Source organism: Sceloporus occidentalis, unplaced genomic scaffold, assembly GCF_023333645.1.
Source record: "Sceloporus occidentalis isolate IW3139 unplaced genomic scaffold, rSceOcc1.0.p SCAF_5, whole genome shotgun sequence".
Taxonomy (NCBI): domain Eukaryota; kingdom Metazoa; phylum Chordata; class Lepidosauria; order Squamata; family Phrynosomatidae; genus Sceloporus; species Sceloporus occidentalis.
In genome coordinates this window covers 61,403,819-61,426,450 of record NW_028316985.1, presented here as the reverse complement: position 1 = coordinate 61,426,450, position 22,632 = coordinate 61,403,819, and the positions used below count along the sequence as shown (strand labels likewise).

Sequence of the window (22,632 nt, the reverse complement as noted above, 5' to 3'; positions counted from 1 at the left end):
AATGTCCTGCAATGCAGGAACTCACAAAGCATCCCTGACAGACGACCATAACTTAAGAACAAATTATGCCTGCATGTTTTGATAAAAGCATGATTCCAAATATGAAAGTGTACTCTGCACATTAACTTTAGGTTATAAAATACATCAGCTAACAGATGCATAATTGTATATGCTGTGGGTTGGATCCAAAATGTTCATTTTCCCAATGGAATGAACCTCATTCAATGTGCCTCATGGAAGAAGCCTTATTCACACAGGGGCAGTTTCAAATCTGTTTCATGAGCCATCCTGGGCAGTGCTTGCTCCACTCGGTAGCAAATAAGTGAATTAACCCCTAAGGCAAGAAGAAAAATGTCACACATACACAATGTAAGATTATATCTTTATTTCAGTTTGGTTAAAACATACAATTGTCTAAAACACAGTGCAAAAATAATCTGGTTTGAGACTGCTTTAACTGCCCTACCTTAGTGCTAGAAAATCCTGGGAACTGTAGTTTATTGTGGCCCCAGAGCTCTCTGACAGAGAAGGCTCAATGTCTCACAAAACTACAGCTCCCAGAGTTCCCTAGCATTGAGCCAGGGCAGTGAAAGTGGTCTCAAGCTGCCTTATTTCTGCAGTGTGTTTTGGAGCAATGTTTCATTGAAACTGTGTAGCATTATTTTCCCAACAATTGGAGTTGAATTGTTGATCTAACAATACAGTGTGTATCTCTCTCTATATATATACATATACAATATATACAAATTGTAACATATCTGTACATGAAGGCTGAATATATTGATTTTAAAACCAATCACTGAAAACATCAACATACTCTGAAAACCTGAACTTTGTGGACCCAAAAGATAACTCATGGTTATTGCAGTGAACACATCTGTGAACAAAGAACAATGAAAAGCCTAATATGCACAAGAACTTCCCATTCCCTCGGGTGAAACAGAACATTGTTGTCTGCATTGCAAAGCCATTGAGGACAGGGACCTTTGCACACATGACAGTGTTTATGGGTCAGGTTTCAAAGAATCATGATGCTAGTCAACGTTATGACTTCTTTCTTGCCTCCAGCAGCAACTACCACTGTCCATCACACATAGCAAACTGCTTTGCAACCAACAGGAATTTCAGATCAGTTTGGTGGTACCATGTGGGGCAAATGGTACAAAGGGAAAAATAAGATTTCATTGGATTCACACATGTCGTTGAACACCGGCAGAGTAGTGAATGCCAACTTAAATTTGATTTTTAATCTTAGCAATTTGAGTAGACAGAATTTTAATTGGGCAGCCATACTATTTCTCTGGAAATTTTCCATCTGATAGCTCTTTACCAAGTGTACAACATGAATGAATCATGGACATTGTGTATTAGCCATTAAACATATTGAAAGCTTATATACATAAACATAAAATCCCAAACCTACATTATATACAATATAGTTACAATATATACACACATGATTTATGTACAGAGGATATGCATAAATACTGAAAAATAGGTTTTCAACTTCCAACAGGTTATTGTTCTATAAATAATGTTACATTTTATGAATGAAATAACATGGAAGACAGTAATTGTACAATGAGGTGACAAACAGTTGGTTTAATTAATACTGAAACTGCTAGATTGGGTGCTACTTAGAAACCTCCAAAGAAACAAGTATGCAACAGATTCAGACACCAGAAAGCAATGGACAAATTCATAGTGATCATATGCCGGAAAGCTGCATGATTCACAGTGTATTGTCCAGCTATCACTGGATTCAGGTTGTAATCCTATACACACTTATCTGGAAGTAATTCCCATTGAACCTGATGGGACTTTACTTCTGAGCAGCTATGTATAGCATTGTACACAGTATCATTTACTGAGGCAAAATAATGAGTATTATCTTGGATTTTTTTCATACCTCTGTCTAGTTTTTCAGCTGCTGAGATAAACCAATGAACATAGACAATTCTCCAGTGTTGGAAGAGGGCCTAGTTTTTCCCTGTACCAAACTGGTGGCTTGAGAAGTATCAAGACAAACATAATTGTTTTACGAGAAGCCACATGAATGGGTAAAGAGCTGCCATTTTAACTGAGACTTCTTTCAAATATTTTCACATGGAACATGATGTTAAGTACCAGTAATTTAGTTCAATAAGCAGGAAAAGAGAAATGCTGTTTTCACTATCTTATACATTATCTGTTACATTTGTATAATATAACCTTGATTCCACTGAAAACAGTAGCATTGAGACACAAAAGACATTTTAAAAATTCATTTTACTTTATCCCAAACAATTGCTTAGAAAAAGGTGAATTCTTTTAAAAACTCCAAATTGTTCTCTTTTGTATGTTTAGAATGTCAGCAAAAATTTAAGTTCTTGCAAGTATAGGGGTGATTCTTGGTTACAGTGGGCCGTTTTCATCTACAGGGCCCCAGGTGGATGGGGAAAATATTGACAGTTGCTCCCCATATTATTCAATGGGCAGTGATGTGCCCATGTTGCCACCTAATAATATGGAACATGGCAATCCACAGGCTGTTGAATCCACAGAATGCTAGCCTGCCGATGTGGTAGGCCCACTGTAATTGGATTTTTTGAGAACAAGGGAGATAATCAAGTTTATTCAAGTAGACTTCATATTGTTCTACTCAAGGTCATGGCTTGGATTCCAATGGCAAGCCATTGAATAGTGGAAGCAAGGGTATTGTAAGGGGAGGATGGAATTAATTAGCTTTCAGTAATGCATACATGTCATTGACATTGACCTCAGTGGAATCAGAATTGCAGCTTTTGAGGCAAGCAGTGCCCATGCAGAAATGCAAACAAAAACTTTTGCATTATCATATGTAAAAAGACACAATGACAGACAACTACCAAATGTTAAAAATGGGCCAAGACATTTTCCACAAAAATGCCTTTGTTGCTTAATTAGCTAATTACATGCCATCTGATCCCTGTAACCCAACTATTACTTGAACTAAATGAGACTCCTAAATTATGATGCCAGTTGAATATAGCTGAAAGCAATTCACATAGTACTATATTGTTAAACTTTGCCTGTCTAGTCTTAGGATGTTCTTTCCAGTAGCATCTGTGTATGCAAAGCAGTATTGAATGTGCTCTTAAACAAGTACCAATAATGCAGTGAACACCTACAGATTACCAAACAGTTAGAAGTATGTGTACCAGTACACAGATTTGCCACCATGAGGTGTAGTAAAGCAGTTTTCTCCTTTACCTTACTCAGCGTTAATTCACAGGATGCCCCTCTAGGGTATTGCAAAGAATGGGAAATCTGTACATACTTCCCTTTTCTCCATCTAACCCTCCTAACCTGGGCTGCAATAGCCTGGTAATGCTGAGTGTTCAAGGGAGGAAGGGTCAGGGGAACAGAGCTCCCTTGGGGCCAAGGAGATTTCTGCATTAGGAAAAGGATCATGCTCTTATTAAGCATTGTACTAAGTAACCTGTTGTTTTGTTAATGCAAATTTAAGGCTCAAACAGCACTCATATTTCAGAAACAAATACACATGAGATGACAGTATAGTCAATCAAGATCTTATTTTTTAAAAAATGTTGCTGTAAATATCAGTTGCATTTAGGAATACCAGTTGCCTTACGAAGATAATTTTTGTCATGTACACCAGTGCCTGGTGTATTGTATGCAATCATCTGTTCAAAGAGGAACAAATGATAAAATAGTTTAAAATTCTAATAACGGATGGAAACTTGAAATTGAAAAAATATTGTGCAGCCAGTGAATACTGTACTGCTAGTAAACTATAGGAGGACCTCACTTTTACTTGTTTAAAAATAAATAAATAAAACTAAGCCATGTGTTGTCAATAAGGGAACTCTGTATTAATGGCTGATGAACCAATGTGATTTGATCTATAACAAAAACTGAATAGGGGAAAAATACCCACACCTTTCTTTTTTAAAAAATGCAATTGCACTATTGAGCACCTCCAGAAGAAAAATGCCAATATTGCATTATCATGACTATATCAGGAATTTGCTAGATACTTCTGTATAGCCCTCATTCATTTCAAGAGGCCTGCTAGGGTATACTACTAATTGGGTAGGATGCTATGTTTACTACTACATACAAATTGCTTAACACATCATACACACTTTGGTGGAATGAAATCTTTTTAAAAGCATGACAATTTTAGGAAATAGAAATAGAGCATGGTAGTTTATGTTTGTTAGTTTAGTTATAGTACCATGAAATCTCAATAAATTCTTGTTTGGTTTCAGAATAACTAAATTACATATGGTTTGAATCTTTCAGATTAGTTGATCTTTAGCATTATAGGTTTTAAAAATAATTTCTTGTGGCCAAAAATATAATTTTAAGGATATGCCTCTACAGATAGGCAAGACATGTTGAATTTAGAACACTAATTAAACTGTTTACTGATTTCTTTCCAACCTTATGTGGATCATCGACGTACAAAACATTTTCTTAAAGTCAAAATAGTGCTTTTGAGGTCCATAACATTTTTGGTACAAAAATAATAGTGTTTTTTTTCTTTCACTTTCAATGGTTAGCTTAGCCTCCCTTGTTGTAAACTAACATTTCTCACATCAATGGTTTCCATTAGGCACATTCAAGTAAATAATAAAATTTCCAAGTAACAATGATAAAAGCCAAACACGGCTTGATAATATTTTTACAGAGAGAGCTGTCCATTCTCTGGAATGGAATAAATAGTCACTTCCCGCAGCCAAAGATTCAGGTGGTTTGATGTTAGTATCCATTCCCATCGTGTAGAATAGTTTCTTTTTAAAAAGTTCACCTATTCTACAATCAGAAGAACCAGCATCAAAGAATCTGCATTTCAAAGGAAGCAGAACTGCAAATACGGATAAGAAGTTCTGTCAGCAGATGGTTGTATGACCACTGTTGTTCAAAGCAGATAGTTAATGACCATCAGAAGCAGCATTGCTTGTCCAGTCCAGAATGATCAAGGTCATACTTCCAGTCATCACAAATATGCCACTGAGCAGGAAAAGCAAAGCCTACAAAGAGAGCACACAAAAAATACATTATTTCATCAAGAAAAAGTAGGACTTTATGGGAAGAACAGGCCATGGACATATTAGGGAATAGAATCTGTCTCTCAAGTTTCCTTTGTAATTTTAGTGGTAAATCCCCCATAGCAAAGATGATGAACCATAAAAATACATCTTGCCTTGAATGTTGTTGGAGACATGTCTATGCAAATTATGAATAACACTCAAACATAAAAAATAGCTCCTTTACACACGGAAGGATAATCTCCTTAATTCCACAACTGCTGCTTTATAGCATCCTTCCAACTCCTAAACTTAGTTTTAATATGATTTTAGTTTCCATTGATCTGGGTTTAAGCTGGAGTGTGCAATTTATAGCCCTTCAAGAAACAGTTAGATTTAGTAGTAGTTAGATATAACATATGACTACTATCCAAAGGAAGGATGAAGGATCATCCACAGGATAACAAAGTATGACTGCAATTCCTATTCTGACACCTTCACAAAAAGGCACAGCTCAGCTGTACAAAATATTAGAACAAAAATCAGTGTTGAAGAAGAAGCCATGTTACTAAATGTTTCCTCAACAACGATTTGAGGAAAGGCAGTTGATTTGCATGTATTAGAATCAAAGAATGCAAATACAAAACAGATACTGAACACTGTGCAGACAGACCACTGAATTAACTATAATCAGGCATCACTCCAAAAGCAAACTCTTGTAGAATTTAAAATATTTCTGTAAAAACTATGATTTTTGGGGGACTTTATGAGAGGAAAGTAACCTGATTTTTAAAAAAAGAATACAGTAGATTAATAACTGAGAGGTGGAATCCAAACTGGCCAAAAGCAAGTTGAGGTGGGGGTGGGGAGACAAAATGTGCGATGAGCACTGGTACTAGAATTCATACCAATTCTGTTCAAAGTTTGAGTCTGAGAGTCAATCATTTCATGAATGCAACTACCCTTGGAGGTTTGTGTCCACATTTTGCATGCCCAGACTGCATGCCCCTGAGTTTGACCCTCAACTTCTCCACGGGTCATGTCAAAATCCACGATTTTGCTCCCAAACCCTGCCTTTGACTTATACATGAGGTTGACTTATACATAAGTATATACGGTAGTAACTCTAAGAACTTTTAGGCCATAGGGCAGCTGGGGATCTGCTGTCAAGGAAGGGGGTTCACTCCCAGTTTTGTAGCCACCCTTTCCACAGCTCGCCCAGGTAGTATGGGGGCTCTTCTCTTACTAAACTTCCATCAGGTATGGCACTCTGATGCCTTTGTATAACCTGGAGGAACTGTGAGAGGTCCAGGCATAAAACTGGGCATGGACTCACCACTCAACTTCAACCATCCACATCTCCCATTTTTTACTAGTTACATAGATAAGAGAACTTCTCTGTACATACCCCAATCTTCTGTACAGACTTCATTGACTCCTTCTTCACTAGCTTAATGTAGAAAGCAGATGGAAGTATAAAGATCAGCATTGCAGCAGCAGAGGCACCTATATTAAAAATTAAAGATTAACAGGCTATTAGTTTTCTTTTACACTGTTCAAATTTCTTTTGAAGTTTTTTTCTTTTGAATAAAAGGAATGCGATTAACAGAAGAGTACTTACCAATGAAACCAAATATATCTCGGATTGTGGGAACAAAGATCACAAGGATGTTGGTGAACACCAAAAGAGCAAATGTAATAGCACAGTGGCGGAGCCAGCTGAATTCTTTCCCTGCACACAACAATTGTGTGATGGAGCTGCGGATCTGTAAATATATGAATTTTTCATTGAAGTAAATTCATTTTCTGGGGGAAAATGTTCCCCAAATTACTCATAGGATCATAAAAACTGTAAGAAAATAGCATATGGGGAAAATATTCTAAGAGATACCAATTTTTCATATAAAATTAGACAATTATTTCTGAACTAATTTGCTTATCCATCGGCTTTGACATAATGTGCTTAAGCCAAAAATTTGAGCTGTATTCTAAGATAAGTTAACAGAAGGATAGTCATAGAAATAAAGGCTCTCATTCTTTTTTTCTCTCTCTACATCACCAACAGCCTCTTGACACAGTGAAGGGCAACAAAAAGGGGGTTTCTCAAGTGTTGGGAAACCCTGATGAAGAGAATCCCTTGGAAACCCCTCTTCATTTTTTTCCTACAAGTCTCCAAACAACTCGATGACTATTCCTGCCTTCTGCTGCCTAGATTTCCTCTACTCTCTGAATATGGTCATGAAATGTTTGTGGGGAGGGCAGTGGGCAACTGTGGGTCATCACGAGCTATTTTCTGACCACTGATGATCCTCATCTGAAACTTGCTACTACAACCACTAAATAGTCATGCCAGGATCGGGGAAGATGAATTGAGGGGAGACTCTTTCCACCCTGCAGGAATGTTTTTGAAAACTGGTATTTTGGAAGATGTTCTCATAATGGGGGCAAAGCTGATTAAATTATTCATTCTCCAATGGAGAATGAGTAGTTTAAACAAGCACATTCCTATTCTGGAGGATGTGTGGGGCACTTTCTGAACAAAAGGGAAAACCAATTTAAGAGTGGGGAATTCCCTACAACTGAACTTTTATGAAAAGAAAAAATAAATTAAGGACATTTACTGATGGCAAGGTTTTCCCTTGCCCCCAGCCCGTGAGAAGCTTTTTGAAGGGGGCAAAGACAATTTTAAGATAGAAGATAGGGGAGAACTTTCCTTCTGTGAAATCTCCTAGGTTCACTTTATATTAGAAGTCCAGCATTTATTTTGAGGTCAGTTCTTATTCAGTGTATCACAGTATTCAGTATGTCACATTCAGTATGTCATTTAAAATGGAAACAGATCATTAACATCAAAGCAATGAAAGGAAAAACATATTGATACAAACAGGTGAAACAATATATATATATATAAAAAAGGACAGGTGGAAATAAGGAAAGAAGCCCCAAGTTATCTTGATTTCCAAATTACTATCAAAACTAAGAACAGAAATTATGAGCCCCTTCCCACCACCTGAAGTGAAGTTACTTACTGGAAAAATCACAACGGGCACAGTAAGAGTTACAGCCATCAAAACAGCCAGACGTACAATCAGGAGAAGAACATCTGCTCCAAGGAATGCAGAGTATGTATGAAGCAACTCTGGCTCAACTTTTTCTGCAAAGAAAATAGCATTTTAAGAGATTAGTAATTTTAGCATATACATAGTACAATAGCAAAATCTCTGTGCACTGTACACTGATGAGTGGAATCAGGTAAAAATATAACAATGCAGCACTTTCAACCTAAAAATTGAATTTGTTTAATGTTCATCCTTATTCAGTTTTGCTTAATAGAATTATAAGTGGACCAAATTCTGCGTCTGAATTGCATCAACAACAACCTTTGGAATAACTTCTTAAAGTTTTGTACTAATATGAACACAATATTGCTTCTATTAATATTGCTCAATAATAGTTAAATCCTGAGTTAATCACACTTGGGGCAGACATCCTGGAACCAGGGATTTACATACATCCTATCTAGCTGAAGACCTCTGAAATTTACTCTAGGCATGACAAAGTCTAGGACCAAATGACTGTACTGATGTCATGTTGAAGCTGCAAAGGCAGTGCACACTTCTCAGCCATCCAATGAAACCCAGCAATATGGTTCTTTGCAGTTTTACTGTAACCTGCATTAGGGGTTAATTACTGGTGGCCAATAAGTATAATAGAATAGCCTTGATGATGCTATTTGTGATAACTTTGTAGGGAGAAGATGTAGATAACTGATTTTACACGAGACACAGTACATTTTCCCAAAACTTCCTGGCCTCCAGACCAGAATGCAAAACCAGTTTCCATGTAGCATCCTCTGTTCTCTCTCTTTTGTCCTCTCTTCCTTCCAGGAAAGCCAGACATAAACTTTTGAAAAGTTACTTTTATGGACTATAACTTGCAGAATTCTATGTTGGATTGAGGATTCTGAGCTATAGCCTAAAAAGTAATGTTTCAAAGCACTGATCAAGCAGGAAGATCAAGATGTACAGAGGAGAGAAGAAAATCTTCAGTTGGTGACCTCTGCTTTCCCACCCACCATTTTCCAGGTTAAGGTGAAATTTTGTTTGTTACAGCCTACTTCATAACAAGCAATAGCTTATGTATTAAACATAAAAAGCATTCTATTCCACTTTCTTTCACATGCCTGATACCAAACATGATACCCACTGTATAATCCTAAATATCTCTATTCAGAAAGAAGTTCCAATGCATACAACAGAACTTTCTTTTTATTAAATAAATTTCAAAATGTGGATCAGATCTCCTTAGAATTAAATTGCTTAAGAACAAGTTGCAATTAAATTAGGAAGGGCTTATTTCAAGCTGTGCTTTTGGGAACAGTGAGCAAGCTTTTTATGCTTCCACCTGAGACTACATTTAGAGCTGTAATTTAGAAATGGTACACAAATATTTGAGTACACAAATCAAGTTGCCCTGATTCCACTGGGAGAGGTTACACATGATCTCCCCCACAAAGCAAAATAATGTTAAGTGTACTTTACTGTGGTAGCCTTGTGGATGCTCAAACACATCTATACAGTAAAATTCAAAGATATAGCCGTGTTAGTCTATAGAATCAGTGTATCTGAGGAAGTAGACTGAAGTCTGCAAAAGCTCATGCTGCCAATTTCTTTCTTTCAATTAGTCTCAAAGGTGCTACAAGATTTCTCTATGTACTACATCTATACAGTGTTTAAGTACAAAAATAACCCCAGAAATTGATACAGAAAAGTAGCTATTTACCATAAAATGTCAAGTAGCCGAAGAGAGCAGCCAGAAGGTACATGAGGAACATGGCAAAAAATGAAACATTGGATACCTTCATCATTCTTCTGCGGCTTCGGCTATTTCAAAGGAATAAATGTATTAATACTTCTGAAATATATGCACTTTTACCTATCTTATTTTCTATGAAACATGATATATGCAATATAAATAGGTCTTACCCTTTCAGTTCTTCATAAATAGGAAGAATAGCAGGATGGCAGACAAAGGAAAATGTTAAGATTGGTACAGCATAGACAGTCTGGTAAACAGAAAATGCATTTGTTAGTATTTTTTATAATTGTAACAGAAAAAGCAAAGACAGTTTACTTAGTAACTAGGTTGCAATCATAAACTCACTATTTTTATTTATATTATTTATAATGTATTACATTTCTATCACACCATCCTTCCACTGAGCTGATTTAATGTGCACAATAATCTTGTAAAGTATTGTCCAAATACTACCCAACAAGCTTCATGCCTGATTTAGGATTAGGCCTTCCTAGTCTTAGTCTGTCTTTGGCGGGTTACAGACGGGCAAAAAGGGGTGTGCTCATGACGTCATGAAGGTATAGCCTTTAGACAGCCCTTACCTGAATGCCGCCATGAACGTGCCACCTGCACGCCCCAAGCGGGAAGAAGCGGCATTAAAAAGGTGCCGCTTTTCCCCCCTTCTTTTCTATATACTGCGCAACTGCGCATCTCCGTCTGTAAGCTGCTGCACCTGTACGCCACAATTGTCACGCCACAAATTTAAGTTGCCCATTTAAAGGCTCCGAGTCAGCTGCGTCGCATAATGAGTCGGGATCCTGGAACATGCGCAGTTTGCACCGAGGCTCTAATTAGAGCGTCAGATGCCATGCAGATGTGGAAGCTGCAGCACAGCTGCACTCTATTTTAATGCTCGTAACCCTAACTCTAGAGCAACATGTATGCATGTGCTGCTAGAATTGTGGAAAGTTTGGAATTTAAAGTGAACCCCTACACACATTCCTGCGCCATTTTCACCTAACAATAAAAAAACGCTAAATCTATAAATATTTACATATGTACAAGGGAGGTGATGGGGATGGCAAGGGGACAGCGGTGGCAGTGCTTTGCAGATTCAGCAAGAGCGCAGGGACCAAAGGAGAGGAGGCATTCATGATGCTGGTGACACTGGCAACGTGCAAGCGGACAAGGATGTCAACACCAGCTGATCACCAGCTGGCAGGAGGCCACCTTTGTTCTTGGGTAGGGTGGGGGGAAAAGTTTAAAGGGGCCTGGGTGCTTTAAATGTGCACGTACGCTTTCTGCCGCCGGTGCTGACATACGCTTTCTGCCGCCGGCAAAAGAAAAAAAAGCCGCGTTTTTGGCCGCCTGTGTGGAAGCTGCCTCTCTCTTTGCAGCGTCCTGCGAGGCGGCGGTATGGAAGCTGCGGGTAAGAAACGGCCCCAGGTGAGGCGTCTTCACTACCCCCAGTGTGGAAGCCCCATCCACCTTAGCCACGCCCCCGGGGCGGGCGGTCTGGAGGCTCCGTATTCAGGGGAAGACACCTTCAAGACGTCTTCCCCTACCCGTCTGTAACCCGCCATTGTAACCAATACAATACTTCTGAGGGCAAATAGCAAGATTTACTTCTATATGGAAGCCAGCACAGCATAGTGGTTTGCGTATTGAATTGTAATTGGAGGCCAGGGTTTGAATCCCTGTTCAGCTAGGGAAACCTACTGAGTGACATGGGGTAAGTCGCTCTCTCTCAGTTTCAGAGGAAGGCAAAGGCAAACCTGCTCTGAACCAATCTTGCCAAGAAAACCCTATGACAGAGTCACCATTAATGAGAAATTACCTCAAGGCATACATCAACATCAAATGAAGGACTGTATAGTTAGCTGTCCTTTGAGAGCTGGTGGTTTTTTTTTGTTGTTGTTTCAGTTACAGATGAGGAAAGGAATCATGCCATTCAAGTCATCTTAGAGTTCTGCCCTTCAGTTCAAGAGGATGTGGATTGATCCCCAAGGTTCCATTTCTATTTGTTAGATGGAATTATGGGTACATTCCCATTTGGGACTATGCCTGTCATGACCAAAACACTTCTACCAAAATCACTAAGTGTCAGTTCTTATCAAATCCTATGGTATGTGTAGTTGCTAGTGAGAGTGTGTGCATATTAATGATTCTCAAAAAGAGGCAGTGTTGAAATATATACTGCACATATATAATATCACATTCCACTGAATCAATTATCATGCCAGCAAATCAATAAGAAAATTGGCATATTGCACCAGAGTACTTATTTGAAGTAGATCTGAAGCAATTTGAAAGTTTACTGAGAACTTGTCTACTCAGATTGAGAGTCCAATATGCCATATACAGATATTAAATAACCCCATACTGTTCTCCACTGAGAGAATTTTTAAACACTTAAGAATTTGAGCAGTTTTGTATGTGCTTAAGTAACCAATTGCCTTGGTGGCCAAGGCAAACATTCCATCCAACCCAGTCACCATCAGTTTAACTGAAGGATGACAGAAGACACACTGAACTTTACAACAGGTACATAGTGCTCTTGTGGGAGAAAGAGGAGCTCTAAATAGTCAATGAGGCTTAGAAAGAATTACAGTCACATTTATAATTAGCCCATACAGATTCAGCCACTCCTCTAGGCTAATATTAATCTTTACCTGTGAATTGAAGATGAAATATTTTGGTGTGCACTTGTCATCATTAGTTATATTAACTTCAGTTCCATGAAAAGGTGAAGCAGTTGACAGATGTTCTAATGTTGTATTTAGTGTCGCATTAATCAAATCATGTTCCAGCCCACAAGGAATCTGAAATTTCTTGCAAATGACCTAATGAAGAACAAAACTAGTACCTGTTACTTACTGTGATTCAATTTGTTTTAGATCTAATGACTGGGCATAATTAGAAGTAATTTGCAATTTCACTTGGACTAAGTATCTCAAGCATTTCAAATTATATAGAAGAGGTCATACTTACAACAATAAGAAAGAAGACCATGCACAATAAGGAAAATCCACTGGTGTAGCCCAGATAACCTGTAATAAAGAAATGTTTTACTTTGGACCTTATATTTCATCTGCAAGAGGATATACATCACATGGCCTGTAGTGGATTTCTAGGAATGGATATTGGCAATATATAAATACCACCCTACTATTCAACCATGCACACCTATGTTGGGGTTTACCTTTGCATTCAAGCTGCATAACCTGTGGCCCCCCAGATGTTGTTAGAATACAAATTTTCATCAGTCTTTGCCAGCCTTGCTAATAGTGAGAGATGATGGGAGCAGTAGCTCATCAACATATGGAGGGCCACAGTTCGTCGACCCACAAGTGAAACTGGCTCATCTGATAAATTAACAGTTAGATTTACAGTATAATTCTACACATATTTACTCAGAGGTAAGTCCCACTGCATTGTTGGACTTTCTCCCAGGTAAAGTATGTACGGGATTGCAAACTTTCCAACCTTCTTCTTGTTTCTTGTTATTTATGTTTTATAGTGTTTATGTAAGCCTCTTCTTTCACAAAGCACAATTTATTTTTGTAAGCCTTGCAGTATACATATTTTTCATATTGGCAGCTGTGAAGTATGTCAACTGGAAGGCTTCACGCACAAGATAAAGAAGTAGAAATGTAGTCATGGCTTCTAAATTAAGGATCTCTTACACTGTCATGAAAGAGAGTCATTATTATTTTCCTCCTAATTTTAGACAAAAATCAATATCCACTTACCTAAATTTTTCAGTAGCGATAAAGGTAGAATCAGCACCAAGGATACCAATATAACCAAGTAATCACCGTTGATATACCATTGCCTAAAAGAAAAGTAAGAGGAATCACCATTAAAATGTTGGCTATTAAATCTACAATTTCAAATACTACACAGATATGTATTACAGTAAAATTAGGGAAACAAGAAATGAAGCAGAGCAGTCCCAGGCTGGAATACCTCATACGCACAAATACCCAATTCTGGCTATGGAGCTATAAAAGCCCATTTTTTGGGAAAATTTGCTCTGCTGTAGCTCTCAAGAGGGATGACCATGTGGCAGTCAGATGTGATCAATATCAGCAATCAGATTCAATGATGTTCCACAGAAATTTATTAGACTGAGGGTGTACTTGTGTTGTAGAAATAATGCAGTTTGACATCACTTTAATTGCCATGGCTCCATTCAACAGAATCTTGGGATTTGTAGTTTTGTGAGGCACCAACACTCTTTGGCAGAAAAGGTTAAAGACCTTATAAAATCCCAGGATTCTATAGAACGGAGTTATAGCACTTAAAAGTGGTGGTCAAACTGCATTATTTCTACAGTGTAGATGCACCCCGAGACTTAACAGTTCAGTCTTAAATATGTTTACTCAGGAGGAAGTCAGTGAGATTGGTGGGACTTCTCCCACAGGAAGGATGCTCAGGTTTGCAACTAAAATTAACTTTTTATATTCTTCCAGAGGATATGAACAGAATTATATTTAGAGTTAGCCAAGTGAAAGGCACAGGATGGGATGGGATGTGTGTTCCATTCTCCATAAGAAATTGCTGTGATACCCAGAGCAATACAGAAATGGAAGGAACCCAAAAGATACTGCTTTGCCCTACAAAAATCTCTCATCATGTAGAAGCCCCATGGGGAAGAGCCATTTTCCAAAATGTTAGGCATTCTACCACTAAATAACAATTATTCCCTATCACAAGTTGAGATGCAATGAGTATAGTTCAGAGAAAGTTGTAGGAGCAAATGTGAAACTGAATTTAATACAGTTTAACTGGCTTCCCACATGCTAATCATTCTACTGAAATTTAGGCATCCTTACTTATCTCTGGTTTACAAACCATTATGTGGAATTTCAGTAAAATCAGAGTGTCTCATGGCTCAAAGCAAAAATATCTGAATTTCAGAAGTTATAATAAGTCCTGAAGACTTGCAGCCAATGCTTATGCATTTAAAATTCCTACAATATTTAAGATTAATGCTTTAGTCCCACTAAGTTTCAATTTTTATGAAAAAATATGTTGTTTAAAGCTACCATTAAAAAGGTACATTGTATGTACTGGCTTACAGCAAACACTTTCAGAAATGTTTACACTTTTCTACTTTTGTTTTATTTTTATTAGAAAAAGTAACAATTGCCCTGTTATTTTTATTGGTGCATTTTATCATTTTATGTTTACAACCCACAAGTAAAAGTATGTTACTGGACGGCTGACAAAAATGCAGAAAATAGCAACAACAAAACCTCAAACCACCTACAGTCTAACAGCAGACCTGCAAATAGTACTGTATAACAGTATTCCGGTTTACTAGAAGTTCTAATTTTGTCAATTGTAAGGATATTTTCCTAGTAATATCCATACCATAGTTTAAACAGATTGTTCAAGAAAAAGGGAAGCATAACTGAAACTTTTCCTCTGGTTCAGAAGTTACATTTGTGTGTATCAACAGAGGTATCCAGATACAATGATCCTTTGTCTTCCTACTGACAGTTTTTGGGCTGAGCCATTCTAACACCTACCCTGTGTTCTCTTCGATGTTCATAAATGCCTTGATGACCAATGGTAACTCATATTTCACTATGTAGAGGTAGCTTGACATAGCTGCAGGTGAATAATATTGTAGATCGTTACAAAGAGAACATGGCACAGAAAAATGAGTCACCAAACATAATACCAATTTCAGTACATTAGTGGAACTATGTTGTGTGACAAAGTCAGAACAGAGAAGAAAACACTTTTAAAGATGGGCATGTATCTGAAAACCCTTACCTCCAATATTCTGCATTGTAATTGATCCGGATGCTGCTAGTTTCCCAGCCATGCCAAATGCCTTCATTCCCAGTTGTTCATATAATAAAGATCCTACAGTCACAGAAAACAGAACAGTTGTAAGCACATCATTTATAATGGGGTGATGATGGTGAAGTGGTTGAATCTTTTATTTACAAATCGGTGTTATCATACCTCCTTCATTGGCAGTCTTCAGAAGGAGATGAACGGAATACAACGAAAATATCGACACAAATACTAGAAGAATTCTAAAAGCAAACATAAACAGAAATTTTTACTTTGACTGAAACAGGTATATAAGTAAAGCAAGAAAATTTAATAAACACAAGAGGAATTCTACTAATTTTAATTTTATGCACTTCCCCCCACTGATATCAACAGGAAATATTTAAGGTTGTGCATAACCTTTCTTTGAAATCAATGGCAGTTAGAAGTAATAATTGTTTTGAAATGGTTTCATCATTCCAGATTAACGAATAAATATATAGAGAAATAAATGTGATGAAAATAGTGGTGATCTTTGTTGTGACTCAGGTTACAAGAGATTTTCCAAAAAGGATTACAAATAGCCCAAGTGACCTAGCACTTAAACTGGATTACTTTGCTTTAAAATAGTTCAGACTCACAATGGATTAAATCCATGTTCTTTTAAACTGACAAGCCCTTTCCACCCCAATGTTATTAAACTTCTGAGACAAATAGTTTGAAGGGGAAATAAAGTTCTACTTCTTTTTCTTCTATTCATTTTAGTACTTTTTACAAGATAAACATTAAACTCATGATACAAATTTAGGTGGATACTTGGGGTGAGACAGAGGATTAGTACATAGGATTAAAGCCATTTTAGAATATCTTCTGATAAAATTGCTTCCAACAGTGGAATCAGTACAGGGCAATCTTACTTCCCAACTGCAATCTCCAGTATACCCCAAAAGCCTGCTTTGGAGAGCTGGGCAATTCTCTGGTGTTGGTTTTTGGGCACTACTGAGGAATGCAAGCAGAAAGGGGTGGATAAGGGAGAAATCCTCACTGCCCAGTGAAACATTGGATTTACTATGCCTGTGTAAAATGTTGTTATCCCATCCCAGTCCAAAACACACAGAAGTGAATTTAATTCAATAAAGACATAATGCAGGCAGCTGTAGGCAGGCCCTGCTACCTTATTCAGAAAACTTATCCCAACTTTCTAGTAGAAATGCTAGTACAGTAATTACTTTATACAAAAGGGCAAATGAATTGGAGGAGCTTCCTCTTCTCCTTTAAAATCTATCAGGTCCCTAAAGTCAAAGATCAATATCTACCAATATCTACTCCACATATGTATGTGCATAAGGCATGCAATATAATCCTCAGCATGTTTACACAGAAGTATGTTCCATTAGGTCCCACAAAAACCTCTAATGTATGTACCCACACTATATTTCATAAAAATCAGTCTTTGGAAAATCAACACATTTTAACTTTCGAAAATATAGTACTTAGTGTCTAATGCAAAATACTAATTTCAATTTCTAAAAAAATCTCCACTAACTTGAATGAGCTTTTTTAAAAAATAAAAAAGAGGACATTGCTATCCAGAGGGTACTGCTAGCGTGCATTATGCTGATGACATTGTAACCACTGCAAAACTTCCTTGGAGCATGAAAGGGCACATCTTAATGTCAAATTATTTTCTCTCTCTCTCTCTTTCTCTCTCTCATTTTAAAAGCGTATGGCACATTTTTTGCTTGGTATTTTTTTCCATATAAACTTACAAATTAAATTAATTAGCAAAAAATGAATAAAGGCCATACATCAACATGTGCTTCACACTTCAGTTGGTTTTGGTGGCAACAGTAACATTACCAGCATACTGCATGTTGAGTCATCTCAAAGTGATCATCAGTGAGTAATTCTGAGGACCTGAGAAGACAGAAGGGGAAGTTTAAATGTGTAGGGCTTAAAGCCAATAAGCTGGGCCATCTGAAAATACAGAGTATAGCTATAAATGTTTAAGGAATTAATATGAAAAAACTACGTTTCAATTTCCTCTTATTAATGCAGACACATCCTTGGGTATAATAACTTATTTCAATTGTATTGCAATAGGCAATAACCATGGTCATATGTCTTTCCAAGGATGCTCTTCAACAACTTACACTGCCCCCTAAAGGAAATAATTATGTTATATAATACAGGAAAGGCATCTCCATGTCTTCCATTGCAGTGTATATACAGCTAAAATTCCACTTACTAGCTTTTTGTGTTGCTCTCCTGTCTATGTCCCTCCACTTACATAATCCTAAAGCACACATATACTAATTTTTAAGTGAAAAAGATATTTGTGTGCACATTAACACTAGGATAAACAGTATTGCTTTTTTTTTTTAAAAAAGAAATGGACAAGGCTCAATGTGCGGATAAGGACAGAAATGAGACTGAACAGCATGTGGACGAATGTCTATCTAAATGCAGAGCAGCAAACAAACAGGGAAGCTTCTTCTACACTCCTGAAAATATTGTATAGTAACATTTATGCTGCAAAAAGAATCACTTTCTGATTGCTAGGAAGAGGCATTATCTGGTGCAAGGGCAGATTCTCACAAGACAGGCTAGGTTGGATAAAAGTGAGACAGAAGTAAGCATGGTTGAACTCTATTTATTTAAATAGCAGAGATGCAAGCAGCTAACATCATTTGGTCTCAAAAATACTTAATTTGGGCCAGATCCTGCCTTTTGTGTTTAAACTGACTTGTAGCCTGATCTCAAGTTCAGGAAATCAAGTATAGATAAACAGGACTGATTGCATCTTCTAGTCCAGAAGTGGGAATCATCTGGCCCTCCAGATGTTGTTGGGCTGAAACCCAATAAATTCCTCATCATTGGCAATGCTGGCAATGGCTTTTGGGACCTGTGATACAGCAACATTTGGAGGGCTACATGATTCATATCTATGTTCAAGTCTCATTTACCTTAGTGGGAATAAAACTCATTCTGTTCCTGTACTTCAGAAAAAGAGTGTTGCTTTCTAAAATCATCTGCAAAGCGGCAAACAAACCATGATAGTCTTGGTGATACTTTAAAAAAGCAAACCATTTGTCATTTCAGAAATGACAAACACAAAAAGCAACAACATGATAGGATTGTTATCGTTTAATGTATTCTAGTACTTACATAAAGAGAGCAATTCCAGTGTTTGCCATAGCATAAGAGAGTCCAAGGATGCCACTGCCCACAATAGCATTGCTCAGATTAAATACTGACATTCCAAAGGAAGTAGTACCTGGATGCTGCAAACAAAAAGAAAAATGTCATGATGATTAAGTGACCATTTAGATCCTAGTATTTTGTTACAGGCTTCAATCTGGATAAAAATTTGCCTTTACTTGAGTGCTGCTATTAAAAAGATTAATTGAGGCATGCTTACATATTCAGTTTCATATTTCTTCTTTCCAGGATTGGATTCAAGTAAAAAGTTTTGGTTTTCTGGATCCATGTCTACATAATGGCTATAAGAAAGAAGGGAAGGAGAAGGAGAGAGAGAGAGAGAGAGAGAATAGCTTTGAGTATCATTCTCCAGTATCCTACTTAAGCATCAGAAAATAAGTTTTGGTTTTCATGCATAGATCCCATGGCTTTAAAACGAGTTCATTTCTGAATTATTTATTTGTTTGCATATATTTATTGCTTTGCTTTTCTCTCCAAACTGGGACTCCAGGCAACTAAATCTGTTTAGGACTCTGGGCCAAATACAAAAGATTTGCGCACATTTATGGTGTATGCAAACCAGTGGCCACTGATGGTTCCAGTCTTGGGGATAATTTTAGTGTATTCATCCCAGATTTTAGCTCAGACTTTAAAGGAGTTGTCCACGCTGCTCATCCTTATCTCTGACCTCAGCACCTTGGAGAATTCCTTTAAAATTTAGACTAAAATCCAGAGTGGAGTCACCACCTTACAGACATGCAAGCCACCGGCTGGGAGTCTGTAGGGGAAATCAAGTAGGAAATCAAGGCTGAAATCTACTTTTGTTCCATCCAAGAGAGAGAACCTGCTCTTGATTAGGATGGGGCTCCAAAATTAAAAGCAGCGTGGTGGCCAAGAGCCTCTCTGACCTCTTGAGAGCAGTGGGTTTGGTTGGGTAAGGGTAGGCAAAATCATTGCTGTTGGAGCTGTAACTGCTGCTGTCTTCATCGGGGGTCGTGTTGAGCTTGCCCATCTCAGCTTTGGTCATGACGGGATCCGGGATGCTCCTTTCGGAAGGCGATGAAGCAAGAAGATTGAGGATGCTCTCAGGGATGGTGGCTGGCGTCCCTCCTGATCTTTTTGTCCTTGGGCTGCTGCTGGACTTGCCTTATCTGTGGAGGTATTAAAAAAAAAAGGGCGAAGGGATGGAAAGCGTCAATACTGCAGCAGTCTCTGGAAGGGGGGTCACGTGAGTGCTGTGGCTGCTGCTGCTGTGGCTGCTACCTCTTGCACATCGAGGCTGATTCATAGGCAGAGAGGCGAGTGGAAAAGTACCAGCAAGGAAAGGAGGGAGGGAGGGAAAAAAAGAGGGGATGGGAAGGAAAAGTACCAGAGTGGAGAACAAAGATAATCTCCAGCGACCACACTGGAGAACCACATTGCCAGGAGGAGGGAGGGAGGGAAGGGGGAGAGATCTGAGTGGGAAAGGCCAGGTTGCACCAAAGACACACGGATCTGCCCCACACCCAATGGATCAGACCTAGATCTCCCTCCCCCCCCCCCAAAAAAAACCCCATCTCCATGGGGCTGGGTTTTTTTCTTCTCTCCTCACCCAGAATGTCCAGATGTCCTAACTCCAAAGGAGGACAAGGCACCCCAACATGTAGGACATTCAAGAAGGGGGGGGGAAGGAAGGCATGACCAAAACAACAACAACAACAACAACGCTCATGTAAATATAAAGGCATGCTGCTCAAAAGGGAGGACATTTTGGAATTCCTCCTGGGCAGAAGGTTTAAAGGGAGGACATGAGAGAAGGAGGGGATTTGGTCACCCTCTCCTCACCCAAATTTGATCCAGATCTAGAAAGGGGGGACTCTTTTTTTAAATAAAACAAACCCACAGAGGAGAATCAAGTGGCTTAGGGCAGCATGGAAATGGACTTCTGCACACACACACACACACACACACACACGTTTGTGTTGTGGTTTTGGCAGCCGACCAACTCCACCCCCTTCCTCCCTATCTGAATTTGCCATGATGCAACCCCAGTTGAGACATTCTTACATTCCCTTTTATTTACCGTAACCACTCCTTCCTTCCCCCAGAGCTATGTTGCCATTAATTCATTCATTCAGCCATTAATCAGAATTATTACTTAATCTCTTCCCTACCCATCAGGCCCCCCCTCTCAAAAGCAAAATAGGGGCAGAAATGCCCCTGCATTTATTTAACACAGAATTAAAAAATGCAATGTCAGTCACAAGATTGCATCACCAGAGTCCGTTTTGGGGTGGGTCTCCTTTATTCATTCATTCAAAACAAATTATTTATTGACTCCTATTGCTAGGAGGCACTGACACCATATTTAATAAATAATTTATTTATTAACAAAAATAAATAAATGCCTCCCACAGCCTTACATCAAGAAACCAAGCGGGGCTGCGCCAGATGAATAACATCCAATGAAAGCTTCCCCTCCTCACCCTCCCTCCTCCCCAAACCCCATAGAAATAGGGCAACTATTTACCTCGATCAATCAACGGATCAATCAATCAATATCTTCAGATCTGGATGTTCCCAATATTTTTTTCCCCACTTCTTTTTTTCTTTGACGAACTGTCCTCTTCAGCGGCTCCCCAAAAATAATTGCAACCAAAACCCCTCGCAGTAGAAAGACCAATTATTATTATAAATTAAAATATAAACAAAATGGGTGCTTCCCCCCCTTTTTTTAAAAATAAAAATAAAAAACAACCAATAAGGTCGGTATAAAATAATAATAACAATAATAACAACAAATAATAATAATTTAGGGTTCTTTTCTTAATTTAAAATATTTTTAAAAAATGAGAGAGAGCTTGAGTTGAGGTACGATGCTTGTGTTGCCTTTCTTGGTGGCTGTGCTGCTGATGCAAGGCAGGCAGGCAGCGAGAGAGTCTCCGCGGGAAGCCTGGTGCTGCTGAGGTCTGTCTGGAGGATGCCTGGCTCTGCCGCTGCTTTTCAGGGGGGCGATGCTGTGCAGTGATGTCAGAGAGGGGAGGGGGGGGGCGGGAAAGGGCGCGGCTTCCTGGCTGGGCTGCTCTGTATACCAACATTGGGATGGACTCAAACAAAGGACAGGACAGGACTTGCCCATAGGGAAACAGTGAATGCTGGCCCTATGTTTCTCTATGGGCATGCATGCCCCAGTGATTCCCTCTGGGCAAGTATTCCCCAATGGTTCCCTATGGAGGAGTATTCCTCTATGATCCTCTATGGGCAAGTATTCTCCTATGTTTTCCTATGGACAAGTGTTCCCCTATGGGCAAGTATTCTCCAGTTATTCCTTGTGGGCAAATATTCCCCTATGTTTCCTTATATTATTATTATTATTATTATTATTTATTTATATAGCGTTGTAGATTTGCGCAGCGCTGTACATAAAAACAACAAATATAAAAGAGTAAACCTGCCTATGGTGTACAATCTAAGAAATGATAGGATAATACAAATAAAACACATGGACAAGTATTCCCCTATGTTTCCCTAAGGGCAAGTATGTCCCTATGTTTCCCTAAGGGCAAGTATTCCCCTATGTTTCCCTATGGATAAGTATTGCCCTATGTTTCCTTATGGGCAAGTATTCTCCAATTATTCCTTGTGGGCAAGTATTCCCCTATATTTCCTTATGGACAGATATTCCTCAATGATTCCCTATGGGCAACTATTCTTCAATGATTCTCTATGGGCAAGTATGATTTCCTTATGGGAAAGTACTGTCATTTGTTTTAGTATGTCCTACCAACATTGCACCCTTTTCTCCTTCCCCTGCCTCCTCCCTTACGAAATTGCTACAGTGACACTT

The 22,632-nt window shown here is 38.4% G+C and overlaps 1 protein-coding gene across 1 annotated transcript; it reads right to left on the bottom strand.

Moving 5' to 3' along the window:
* Positions 1-370: 370 nt before the first annotated feature.
* On the bottom strand, positions 371-21,758 carry SLC38A2 (solute carrier family 38 member 2). The gene is made up of 16 exons (XM_089524243.1): positions 21,316-21,758; positions 19,715-19,957; positions 19,027-19,108; positions 18,774-18,889; positions 15,795-15,868; positions 15,600-15,692; positions 15,350-15,431; positions 13,565-13,647; positions 12,804-12,862; positions 12,485-12,655; positions 10,001-10,080; positions 9,798-9,898; positions 8,045-8,169; positions 6,637-6,781; positions 6,424-6,521; positions 371-5,018 (listed from the first exon to the last, which is right to left on the bottom strand). Exons 2-16 carry the CDS (start codon positions 19,831-19,833, stop codon positions 4,920-4,922), a joined length of 1,527 nt encoding a protein of 508 aa, XP_089380369.1. The 5' UTR covers positions 19,834-19,957; positions 21,316-21,758; the 3' UTR covers positions 371-4,919.
* Positions 21,759-22,632: the final 874 nt, after the last annotated feature.

What these genes read in the sequence shown, in the direction of transcription:
- SLC38A2 (XM_089524243.1), bottom strand. Translation starts at nt 19,833, where the DNA reads ATGACCAAAGCTGAGATGGGCAAGCTCAACACGACCCCCGATGAAGAC. An exon ending in AAACCCACTGCTCTCAAGAG is followed by an intron (nt 19,109 to 19,714) that starts GTCAGAGAGGCT and finishes TCTTTCTTATAG; the next exon opens with CCATTATGTAGACATGGATC. An exon ending in TGCCCGTTGTGATTTTTCCA is followed by an intron (nt 6,782 to 8,044) that starts GTAAGTAACTTC and finishes ATATATTTACAG; the next exon opens with ATCCGCAGCTCCATCACACA.